Source organism: Felis catus, chromosome C2 (genome assembly GCF_018350175.1).
Source record: "Felis catus isolate Fca126 chromosome C2, F.catus_Fca126_mat1.0, whole genome shotgun sequence".
Lineage (NCBI taxonomy): Eukaryota > Metazoa > Chordata > Mammalia > Carnivora > Felidae > Felis > Felis catus.
This window is the reverse complement of record NC_058376.1, coordinates 130,856,722-130,869,644: the sequence shown is the minus strand read 5'-3', so window position 1 is coordinate 130,869,644 and position 12,923 is coordinate 130,856,722. Positions and strand designations below refer to the sequence as shown.

The following is a 12,923-nucleotide window of genomic DNA, read 5'->3' as shown; positions in this document are numbered from 1 at the left end:
CTGGAGGTCACATCTGTCCAAACCTGGGAGGGTTTTGAATATTAGGCCACTGAAAGTAAGTTATTCAAGGGCAGATGGATTCATAAGCTTGGCCTACCAGGCACCTTAAAGAGACTCAGCCTACCCACTCAAATCATTGGAGTGTATAAATCCTATGGGTTCACAGATTATATTTAGGAAATGATCCCTGATCTACCCACTGAGTCTAGACACTCTTGTTTCTCAACTTTGAAAGCCTAATTCTCCAATCTTTTGGAATTCACCTTTTCGTTGCCTGATGAACCATTTGGATGGCTTACTCGTGGCACTGACCCTTGGGCATGGCGTTGGTGCTGGTCTTTGGGCTGCATCTGCCTTGGGTCAGTGGCACTTACCAGAGTGGCTTACTTCCTTCCAATTCCTACTCACCAGGTAATGGGATCTGGCAATATGCCCACTGCCCCATGCCTCATGCAGTTACTGAAAGAATGGGAAGCATGAGGAGGGTTCCCAAACCACCTGAGGTTGAGTGGCATGACTTTTCTGATATGACTTCCTGACAGCCATAGTCACTGGAGAAAACAGAAGTATGAACTCACTTTTAAAAAATTATATCGAAAGAAAGAAAAGAAAAAAAAATTATGTCATACAATATTTCAGCAATGAGACCTGAAAAAAGCTGACCAAGGGTTTTAATAAATTTTTGTCTCCACACTCCCACAACCCTCCACCATGCCCCACACCTTGCTCCATGAATATGAACAAATGTGGAAACAACTTACTGTAAACTGGATTTGGCAGCCGCCCATGATGTAGTCCAAGAAAGAATGCATCTTGTGGATCTGCATTGGAGGAGGAGAGGAAATCGTTTTAGTAACAGCATGATCTATTTCCTTATGGAGTGAAGCTTAGTCTTTGGCATTAGACTGCTAACCTAGAAGAAAGAGTAGAAAGACATCTGTAGGGAAGAGATAGGTCAGTTGATTTTGATTTGATTTCATTTTTTTATAAATATATATTTTTTAATTTTTTAAAAATCTGCATTTATTTGAGAGAGAGCGAGAGAGTGAGACAGAGTGAGAGCAGGGGAGGAACAGAGAAAGAGGGAGACACAGAATCCGAAGCAGGCTCCAGGCTCCGAGTTGTCAGCACAGAGCCCGATGTGGGGCTCGAACCCACAAATTGTGAGATCATGACCTGAGCTGAAGTCGGACGCTTAACCGACTGAGCCACCCAGGCACCCCGATTTTATTTTTTTTAAGTTTATTTATTTTTGAGGGAGACAGAGACAGCATAACTGGGGGTGAGACAGATAGAGAGGGAGAGAGAGAATCCCAAGCAGGCTCTGCATCAGCCTACCGTGGGGCTCAAACCCACGAAACCATGAGATCATGACCTGGGCTGAAACCAAGAGTCAGATGCTTAATTGCTCCAATTTTGATTTTATAGGAGAGAAAGAAAGCAATGCCTAATTCAGATGGCCCTGTGAGGGGTGCAGCTATTCATGCCCTGCTCCCCTCTTTTGGGGCATGCATGCCTCCAGGGAGAGCTAACACTATATTTTCAAGGGACACCACTGTTTCGGAATTAATAAAGTCTCACACTAGGCTTCACTCTTGCTCCCCAGTCTAAGTTCCAGTCCTGGTAACATTCTTAATACCACAAGTAATCTAGGTTGGCTGCTTCAGGATTGCAATTACCTGAGAAGGCCTTTACTGGCCGTTTCCCACTCATTAGATTCCTGCCATGCCATGAACAGCAATGACTAACTCTAAGTCAGGGACTTAACATCCATAATTTTATTTAGTTCTTAGGACAGCCCTGTAAAGGTGGAGCTATTATTTCTACTGTGCCATCTTTGTGGAGGAGGAAGTTGAGGCTAAGATCACCTACCTAGTAGAAGGTGGAGGTGGGACTCAAATGGTGGCAAATGGACTGCATAGTCCATCCTTTGGACCTCTGTGCTGGAAGTCAGCATAGTCTCTGTTTTTTGCCCAACCATGATTATCAGTGTTCTCACGTGCCATACCAATTTTTGGCCTTCGTTTCTGCTTCCTTATGATTCTGCTTCTTGACCCTTGGTGATATTCATCCATTCATTTATTTAACAATAAATTTTTAAATTTTATTTAACAAAGCCGCCACTATGCACTAGATGCTAGGGATATAGTGATGAGAAAAACAGACACGATACCCACAGTCATGAAGTTTGTCATCTGGCCACTTTAACCTGGACAGTGAGTAACTGTGATTTTTGACCCTCAATTTTCAGATTTCATCTGATGCTCAGGGCAGCTTCTCAGAGACTGACCCACAAGATCTCGTGTTGGTGTCTCTAGGTACCACCTCTAGGTGGCACACATCTCTTGGCAGACTTTTTTCAGGGCTGGTGTTCACTTGGCCCCCTGAATAGTGCCTGCTCCTGGCTCCCTTTGGCAATGCTTTGCTTGATGGTTGGGACACCCTACTATTGTCTATGTACCCAGGAAATAAGAACTTGGGAACGAGTTGAATAATATTGGCCCCTAAGCACTAAACTGTAAGATCAATTCATGGAGAATCAAAACAGACTTATCACAGGCACCTTAAGGAGACAGACAACCACTGAAGTGGTTCATCCACATCTTTTCTCCTCCTTCCCTGGGCACAGGGATGTTTTGAATGTGCCTGGGATTTGATTTGTATAGATAGGGGAGATGACCAGAGACAACTGCCTTTCAAAGAAGAGTTTATTACCCAGAGTTCCCCAAAGGGTAGGAGGCATGTCATGCCACTCAGGGGCCACATGGGAAAGCACTAGGGTCAGTCAGAAGGCAGAAAGATTGAGAGGAAAGTGTGGGTGGAAGTCTTTATTGTGTTTTATCATGGGAAGGAATGAGTGGGGTATGGTAAGCAGTTAAACTGGTTTAGGATTGGAGAGTTTGGATACTTTTGGTGACTCTGGGCTATAGGGGTGGTCTCTAATTATGTAAAGCCTGGACCCAGGGAGATATAGGGACAGAGGAATAGTGTGTGTGTGTGTGTGTGTGTGTGTGTGTGTGTGTGTGTGTGTGTAAGCTTGATAAAGGAGGTGGTTGGGGGTATGGGCTCTGGACTGGTTGGTCTGCATATCAAAGGCAGGCTCACAAGCAAGTTGTTGGCTATCTATAGGAATTAGCTAACCCTGGGAGAAGTTCCTACCCAGCCCACAAGGCCCAGAGATGTTAATGCATCAAAAAAGTATAGAAAATAAAAGACATGATTAATACAATGATCCTAGATGGCCAATCTTAATACACTGATTGGTTCAAGGGGTGGGCATATCAGTCTTTCCTCTACTATTGCTCTTGCTATGAGAGGATATGCTCCCACAGCTCCTGGCAGCCAGGGAGAAGCCAATCTGGGAAAAGGAAGCTGACATACACAGAGAGAAACTAGATGGCATTCAAATTGTATATGGTGGAGTTAGACATGCATAGATTAAAATCTCAGCTCTTAAACTTACCATGTGTGTGACTAGTTACATGATCTCAGTTGACAGCAGAAATCTCAGCATTATGATACAAGTTAAACAGAATTCATCATAGTTACTCTCACATAGTAAGTACTCAACCAATGCCAGAATTATTTTCAGATATGATTTAAGAGATTTGATTACTAGCATGTGGGATTTTCTGTGAAGTTAGAGCCCTTCTGGGAGGAATTTCTAGGCCTTCTAATCTTTCTCCATCGCTTTGTTTTCACAGTACCCTTTCGGCATGGGTGAGGCACCACATATAAAGCACTGAACACTGTGACAGGTGCATAGCAGGAGCTCTGGAAATGTTGTCTTCCCCTTTTGGGGGATCTCCCTCTGGTGCTGTCAGGACAGAGAAGAGCCTGACATGTGACCAGGACTCCCCATCTTTGAGGGTATGACTGTCTTTGCAGAAGGGATGGTGGCAGTGGGCCACCACAGCTCCAAGACCACCCACACTTATGTTTTTCACTCCACATCCATTATAACATGGACTTTATGTTTTTTATTACAAAAAACACTACACCTCCTTGACAGTTTCTCCCTCCGGCCACACAGTCTGAGCTCTTCCTCCCAGACAGCCCTAGCTTCATACTCCTGAAAGAGAAGGGCTATGTACGTACCTTGCACTGATTCAAAATCACAATGCCCGAGTTCTTATAGTTCTTCTTCTTGGCTTTGTACTTGGGGTTGATGCACTCCCACTGCACCTGCAACAAGAGGGGCCACAGCAAGAGAGCCTGCTTAGGAAGAAGTGGAGTCATTCCATGAAGCCAAGCCCCGAGGTGCTACGGCACTTGGATCTGAGGGCTGACAAATGGTTTCTGCGGGATAACCCTTGCATTCTGAGGGAGGGTGGTTAAGGAGGCGTGGCTGAGTGAGACTCTGATATAAGGCTGCCTGGTTCCAGTCCCGGTCCCTCCACTTCCAGCTGTGTGACCCTTGGCAAATTACTTGATTCCTCTATGCCTTGGATATCTCCTCTGTAAAATGGAGCTGGTAATTGTATCTATCTCATAGGATTATTGTGACGATTTAATAATTAATCCACATAACACATTTAAAAAAGTGCCTGGTACTTATAAATGCTTTCTATTAATAGGATCAAATCAAGCACCAAAGGGAAGGAAACATCTGTAGACACACCGTTGAGTAACGCACTGTTGAGTCTTAGTGCGTGGGAATTAGCTTAAAAGGTCAGAAAACTGAGAGACAGTGAGTGCTGACTATAGGAAATTAGTGGGGATAATGATGAGTTTGCACAGAACTTCCCTGAGAAATAAAATAATGGAGTGATACATATCACACCAGGGACACAACAGATCTCCAAAGGGGCTTCTCTGAGGGATAGTATCAGAGCTGCAGGAGTGGCTGGAAACTGAGGAGGTAGCTGGGAGCTAAGGGGAGGGGGGCTTAGGAGAACAGATATCAACCTTTCAAGCCTACAGGAGACTTCATGTGACAAAATCAACTTCAAGCCAAACATCCAAGAGCCACTGAAAACTCTTGCCCACCATTCTGTGGGAGCTGGATCCTTGGATTTCCACTCAGGAGACCAATTTTCACTCTCTGACAATTAGCGGTATCTGAAAGTAAAGCAATTTCTTTCTTTTTAAAAAATTTTAAAGTTTATTTATTTATTTTGAGAGAGAAAGAAAGAGAGCAGGGCAGGGACAGAGGGAGAGAGAGAATCCCAAGCGAGCTCCGCGCATTGTGACACAGAGGCCAATGCAGTGCTCGATCTCACGAACCGTGATACCAGGACCTGAGCCAAAATTAAGAGTCCGACGTTAAAGTGATTGAGCCACCCAGGCACCCCCTGAAAATAAAGCAGTTTCTCAGGCAGATGTGAGTGGGGTAGACCGAAGCAGCATTGGCTCCCAGTGACCCATTCCTCTCAGTGTCTGTGTATTTGTGCAGTTCCCTCCCACAATGACGGTGAGGTTAGTCATGGGACTTGTTTTGGCCAATGGGACATTAGCAAAAGTGGTATGAGCAGAGGATTAAAAAGTGTCTGGGCATTGGGGCCTGCCATCCTCTTGCTGCTGGGAGGTTTTTACCACCATGTAAAAAAGTTTAGGCTGCTCTCCTGGAGAATAAAAGAGCACATGAGAAACGTCTCGGCCATCCCAGCTGCGGAGGCACAGATGCATGAGTGAGTTCAGCTGACATCATGTAGAGTGGTGAGGAGCTGCCCCAGGTGAACTCAGCCTAAATTGCCAACAATTGTGAGTAAATAATGATCATTGTTTTCTGCCGGAAAGTTTTGGGCTAATTTGTTCCTCAGCAACAGATAACTGAGAACAGTAGTTTCTCAACACTGGGGAAGTTCCAGTAGGGACTGGGCAACAATGTAAGAGTTAGGAAGAAAGGAATCCTGTACTGGCTAAGGGTTCTCTAAAACTCCTTCCATAAAAGGAAGGAAATAAAAAGAGGAAGGAAGGAAGGAAGGGAGGGTGAGAGGAAGAGAGGAAGAGAGGAAGAGAGAAGAGTCAAACTGAATCTGAAATCAGGACATCTACAACCCTGTTTTGTTTCAAAGGCCTAATCTTTCCACCGTCATGATGGTTGTCTTTCTTCCCTCTCTTAGGTTCTCTTCTAATCTGCTCTCCATGTGGCAAGCTCTTGATAAGCAAGAATTCTAGCTTGTCTCAAAGCAGATTTAGTGCTTTCAGACAAAGCACCCCAAGCCCCTCCCAAACCCATCAAAACTGAAATTGCCTTTCCCCCAAATCTTCCTCTAATGTCACAGTGTGAACAAGTAGTGTGGGGATTTACCGTAACAGTTAGAAAGTGAGGCTGTGGTGGTTCCTTTGTCATTTTCAATCATTCCCATTAACCTCAATTTCTTCAACAAAGCAGGACATAACAAATGAAACTTTGAGTTAGATTTCAAGTTCTATTAAGAATTATAATGATAGGGGCACCTGGGTGGCTCAGTTGGTTAAGGGTCCGACTTTGGCTCAGGTCATGATCTTGCGGTATGTGGGTTTGAGCCCCACATCGGACTCCCTGCTGACAGCTCAGAGCCTGGAACCTGTTTCAGATTCTGTATCTCCCTCTCTATCTGCCTCTCCCCTGTTCTCTCTCTCTTTTAGTCTCAAATAAACATTAAAAAATTTAAAAAAAAAGAATTATAATGATAATCCATGAAAAGTGCACTCATTTCTCAGGCTAAGGCAGACCAGTAGTGGAGGATGGGTTGGTGCAGCCAGACAAGGGCTCCAAGGAAGCTGAGTCAGAGCCCGCAGGCACTTGGGGCTTTCATGCCTGTTGGGTGGGAAGGGGATGCTGATGAACCAGGTGTAAGTAGTTTGCATCTGTCTTGGGATAAAGTTTTCATGTAACTATGGGGTATGTGCCTTACATCTACAATCCCACTTAACTCTCCCTACAACCCACTTTTGTAGACTAAAGATGAGGCTCAGGTCATATGGGTGGCAACTGGTAGAACTGGGATTGGTACCTGTCAGTCCCGCTCCAAAGCCTAGCCTATTAATGCAGACTTCCACGGGGAGGATCTTGGAGGGACTCTCCTATTTGTTCTTCTTGCAAGTCTCCCTTTTGGCCACCTCAGACTAAGGCTGTTCATGAAGGCCACCCAAGAATTCATCCAAGTTAATCAAGAATTTACCCTGCACCTGCAGAACCATGACTCTCATAGGAAGGAGCTTAAAAGAGGATGATGTCTCCTCTTTTTGTCTCTGTTTCTACTTACTGAGGTTCCTCAGGGTTCAACCCTCCTCTATCTGTCTCCCTATCCTCCATTCTCTTAACATCAACCACTTCTGTTTACTGATGGCTCCAAAATACATCTCCAGGTAGGCCTCTCCCCTGAGTGCCAGTTTCCCAAACCCCATTCTTGAACTTTCCACACAACTGGACCTCCCTGAAACAAGACTTCCTTACTCAGGAAATGACACCCACATTTACCCATCTATCCCCCTCATATCCAAACCCTCAACATGTCTTAGCCCCTGTCTCCAAAATCCATCTTAAATCACTCTACTTCTCTCCATCTCCATTACCACTTTGTTAGCCTAACCTAAGTCATTATTACCTCTTGTCTTGCCTTCTGAAAGTTCTGCTTCCCTGTCTTCTCTCTACAATGGATTATGTACACAGTAGCCAGAGTAATCTTTTAAAAAAGTTAAAACCCGTCATGTCATTCTCTAGCTTGGACTCCTTTGCACCACTGTCCAGTAGAACTTTCTGCAATGATGGAAATATTCTATATTTGCACCAACCAACATTGAAGCCACTAGCCATAGGAGGTGATGGGGTACTTGGAGTGTGGCTAATGTAACTCAGGAATTGAAATTGAAACTCAAATTTTTAATTAATTAAAAGTGAGGCTAAAATACTCACATGTAGCTTGTGGCTCCCGTCCTGGAGAGCACAAAACTGTCTCTTTTTCAGTTAGAGGAAAATTGAAACTCCTTTCTTCGAGATATTAGAATGTGCTTTTCCTGGCCCTTGCTTCTGTCTTTGACCACATCCCGTGCATGCTCTCTGCTCCAGATACACTAGTCTCTTTCCACATCTTTAATCACACCAAGCTCTTTCCTCATTCAGGACTTTGTAATGTAAGATTCCCTTGGCCTTTATGCTTTTCTCTTGCTTGTTACATGGTTGGCTTTTTTCATCTTTAAGGGACCTCAGCTTAAATGCTGCCATTTCAGATTATCTTTCCAATACTATACCTTTATACTGAAATGGTTCAGTTTTTTATAGCATTTGTCACAAGCTGTAATAACATTTTTATTTTTTGTTTGATTCATGTCTATATTGTACTCTGATGCACAGTCATGACACACCTAGAGCTTGGTGCTTAGTAGGTGTTCCTTATAAATATTAGTAGAATCAGTAAATAAGAGAACATTTCCCACAGTGTAAATGCACCCAAATGGGGCTGAGTGATTGGACCAAATAAAATCTTTCTGGTGATACAGAAAAGTGCCATATCATATGATCCATTTCCTCAGTGGGACTTGAGGATTCATTTCTGTTTGTTTGAAAGCATCAGACTTTGGTGTTTTTCAATGATAACATATGCTATAATTTTACTTTTAACATCCTCTTAGGAGCCTAAAGACGACATGTTTCTCACATTTATTGATTTGGCTATTTCTACTTGTAGAGGAGAATAAGGTACAACTTTATTAAAATTTTTAGAACTCTAGTAGGTGGTATTGATAACTCATTGATTTATTAGCACAGTGGGGCCTGGTTCAACAGAGCAACAACTTCTCTGGCTATCTTCCTTGTTATCCTGGGTGTGACGCACTTATAATTTAGTGTAATTTTGACTCTGGCCCTGAAACTCTGCGTGCCTGCTTGTGGGGAAGATCTCTGCGTGTTTCACAAGTTGCTTGCAATACTGGATATTTAATAGAGTATATATACCAGGTTTTGTGGGAGTTATGAAAAAAGCTGCCCTTGATTTTCTAGACCAAATGTAAGTACTCAACAAATGGTCCAATTTAGATTAAGCTTCCATTCTCAAGCATGTTAGTTTATTCCCATCCAGTCTAGGTGTATCTTGACCTTATATCTGAAAGAAGAGACTTGAAAAATGAGTTGTGACATTTCTGTAATCAGCACCTCTGACCAGGCCAGGTATAGGATCTTATCTCTAGGGAAAAGACCTTTCTCAAAGCCACTGAATGGTCAGCTGTCACTCTTTTCTGCTCCATGGGGACAGTGGGTCCCAGAGTAAGAATGTCAGGTATTTTGGTTTGAGTGCCCCAGAGGCAAGGATTTAAGTGTAAATGGTTCACTTGGGAGGTAATACCAGAAAGCACCAATCAAGGAGTAGGGAATTGAGATGCGCAGGCTGCCAAAAAGGTGTGCGGGTCAGTTACCACTGTGGCCACCAGGGCCTATTCCCACTGGGGAACCCTGGGAAGCTGCATAGAACACGCACTCCGAGTTCTGCCACCTGTGGGGCAAGAGAGTTGGGTATTTATACTCCCTTTTCCCCCATGAATTATTTGTTGAGGGCCACTCCCTAGAAGGAGCTACACCTCCCCTTATACCTCAGCCTCCCGTGGGCTCTGGGATGAATGGGCCCCAGTCACCAGACAAAGCCCTCAGGCAAAGAGATACAGGTTTTGTAGCTGGAAATTGGGCAGGTGAACACTGAACAGGGGAGAACAGCAGTTCCATGATTAGGGTCCAGATGACAGCAACTGACTGATCAATTTATTGATATGTGAATGCATGTGTGTCTGAGAGAAATGCAGAGGAAGTTTAGCTTTGTGTCTGGTGCAATGAAATCCCTATGTGCCTCTATGGTATATGGCAGTGTTTGGGTACGTGTCTTGGTATCCAGTGTGTGAGAGTGAAATGGAGAAGCCAAATGAAAATCTAGTGTCCATAATGAAAATTTGGAGGAATCCAATAACTTTTCCAAAGCACTAAATGCGCACTGAATGCCACCAAGTCATGGAAAGAATAGTACTACTAAAAGCAGATATTTTGGAAGTACTAGCTGCATGCCAGGCACTCTGCTACGTGAATACCGTGGATTATCTCATTTAATCTTCACAAAATTCTATTAGGTAGGTACAATTACCACCCTCATTTTTTAAGTGAGACAACTGAGGCACAGAGAAAACTGAGTCACTTGTCGCAGGCTATACAGCTAAGGGAAATGAGAAACATTCTCATCGGACCCCTCGGTTTTATTGATGGAGAAACTGTACCACACAGAGGCAGTGTCTTGTCCAAGGTCACACTGGTTGCTTTGGGTGGGGCTAGTACTCGACTCTAGGTACTCAAATACCCCCATGCTCCCTACTTGTCACATTTAATCAAGTATTGAGGTCTCCCCTCCTGCTGTTCCATGTATAGAGGGTGCTAAGGATGCATCATGAGAGAAGTGTGTGGGGAAATAGCATGCGTGGTTTTGCCACCTACCTGTTTCCCTTCCATTGCTCCTCTCATCTCTTTGAATGTCGAGGTGAATTCTCCAATGAAGTCATGTTTGCCATTGGAGTCCCAGTCCCATACTATGCACTGCAAGAGAAAGGAAGTATCTTTTAAAAAAAATTAAGAATGCATCCACAGTAGTTGAAGGCAGTGTGAACTTTATGAGGAAGAACTGATGAGAGATGCCAAAAGCCCAGCACTCTTAGATTGTGGCATTTGGGATGTAGTATCCCTTTGGTTTCTATAGTTTTTTTTTAATTAAGTTTTTAATTTTTAATTCCAGTGTGTAGTTAACATACAGTGTTATATTAGTTTCAGGTGTACAATATAGTGATTTCAACAATGCTATACATCATTCAGTGCTCATCGTGGTAAGTGTGCTCTTAATCCCCTTCACCTATTTCACCCATCCCCCCACCCACCTCCCCAGCAACCATCAGTTTGTTCTCTATCGTTAAGAGTCTGTTTCTTGCTTTGACTCTCTCGTTTCCCCCTCTGTTCATTTGTTTTGTTTCTTAAATTCCACATATGGGTGAAATCATATGCATTTTTCTTTCCTGCCTTCTTTCACTTAGCATTATGCTCTGTAGATCCATCTATGCTGTTGCAAATGGCAAGATTTCACTCCCAGTGGTTTCTAGAGTCTTTACTTAGTCTTGCCACCACAATCTCAAAGCAGCCCTGTGATTCATCAGTGACTAATAATTTGCCCATTTTTCAGATAAGACTAACAGGACCAAAATGGTATGAGTGACTCACTGAAGGACTATCTAGTGAATGGAAATCTGGGATGGGAAGGCAGATGTCCTAACTCCAATTCCAGTGTTCTTCCCCACAGCAGAGAGCCTCCCTGGTCTAGAGCTGGAAACTGATGCCTGACTCCATGTCTGTAGCTTCTACGATGGCAGTTTAGGTTTAATGATTTGAATGGGACAATACTAATCACATTTTCTTTTTCTATTTTTTTTCTGAAGGCAAAAGCATGATGCTAATAATGCTGCATAAGAAGGCAAACAAGTGAAATCTTTTAACGGTACCCATATGAAAAATGGGTGGAAAACAGTGACAGGTAAGTCACACTGGTAAATGTCAGGCATCCATCACAATGAGACACTCACTTCTACAAGAAGGCTCTTTCAAGCAATATTGAGGTTAAATTCTGGGCCCCCAAGCAACACTCTGTACAGTGACTCAGATTAAATCAATAGCCCTCCCTCTGTTTGGTTACACATACATAGGTGAAGAAGGAATTCTCCATTTTTTCCAGGGTGCAGGTTGTGGAATAAGGTCTCAGTCTCAAGTGCTGTAGATGTCACTTCCATATATTAAGCTAGTGATTTGCACCAAGGAAGTCCCAGACCTCGAATAAGACGAAGGCAGCAAAAGGGATATTTTACTCCAAAGTTTCCCCTGGAATATTGGGGTTCTAAGAGGCAACCTGGTCCTTCCTCAGGATGCAGACCTCTCTGGCCAGTCCTGCCTGAAAAACCTGACTTAACTCCTTTCTCTGACCTGTGGGATGCCTCAGACCTAAAATGAATTGTGTCCAAAAAGAAACATAATCCCCCTGCCCATTGATTCCTGCTCATTTATTTTCTGTCATGGTGAATTGTGCCAATACTCAACCAGTTGCTACAAAGAGAAAACCGAGTGTCATTCCTGATACCTCGCCTGGTCCTGGCTCCCACACCAACTCCTGTGCATTCCGTCCCCTATGGCTGGACTCCAGCACTGGCTGGTCTCCTTGCCTTCTCTCTTATGCTCCCCACCCCCAAACCCCCAATGCTAATCCACCAATCAGGCTAATTTCCTGCTTAAAATAAAAAAATGCATATAAGCTAACAGGTCTTCTAAGGACTTTCATGATCTGACTTCCTGGATATCCCCAAATTCACCCTTTACAATCCATGCATACAACATTTCAAATTTTCTTTAATATGAAGTTGGTTGGAATAAAAAGCATTTGCTACAAAATTTTTTGAGGCATCTTAAAGAAAAACTAATTTCTCAACTTTTGCTTTCTCTTTTAATGTGGAGGCTATGGTAGATAATTCTTTCACTTGTAAAACATATTAAGAAGTCCTTGTTATGAAGGAGATTGTATTAGAATAAATCAAAATGGTAGAGGTTAAGACAAAGGGAGCTCAACTGCTCTGCTGAATAAAGTAATGTCAAGTTGAATTTTCCCTTTGTAACTAGAGACATAGACATGGGGCCCAGCGGTGTGGGTTGAGAAGAAATTAGGCAAGGATTCATCAGAGAGCTGAAGATGGGCCTAACATTGGGGTTGGGGAAAGTAGGAGACAGGTAAGGAACTTTGGAAACTGTGAGGTCTAATTTTCAAAGGTCAAGTCATTTGACCCTGTCTACTTCCTCTTCTACTAGTCAGGTGCCCTCTCTACTTCCTCTTCCCTGTTATCCTTAAGACTCTAGTAAATCTGCCACCCATTATAGCATTATGCTGGTGGTGACTTGGAGAATAAAGGAGAGGGGTTGTGTCCATGTTTTGGGACAA

General features: G+C 43.4%; 1 protein-coding gene across 3 annotated transcripts in view; it reads right to left on the bottom strand.

The window, feature by feature from the left end:
• The window catches only part of CPNE4 (copine 4), a 603,237-nt gene that overhangs the window by 38,119 nt on the left and 552,195 nt on the right, over nucleotides 1-12,923 (bottom strand). For all 3 annotated transcript variants that reach the window (XM_045037596.1, XM_019810707.2, XM_003992123.5), the window contains 3 exons: nucleotides 10,397-10,495; nucleotides 4,099-4,185; nucleotides 762-821 (listed from right to left, as the gene is read on the bottom strand). In XM_045037596.1, the coding sequence (XP_044893531.1) occupies nucleotides 762-821; nucleotides 4,099-4,185; nucleotides 10,397-10,495 (246 nt within the window). The remainder of the gene's footprint in view (nucleotides 1-761; nucleotides 822-4,098; nucleotides 4,186-10,396; nucleotides 10,496-12,923) is intronic.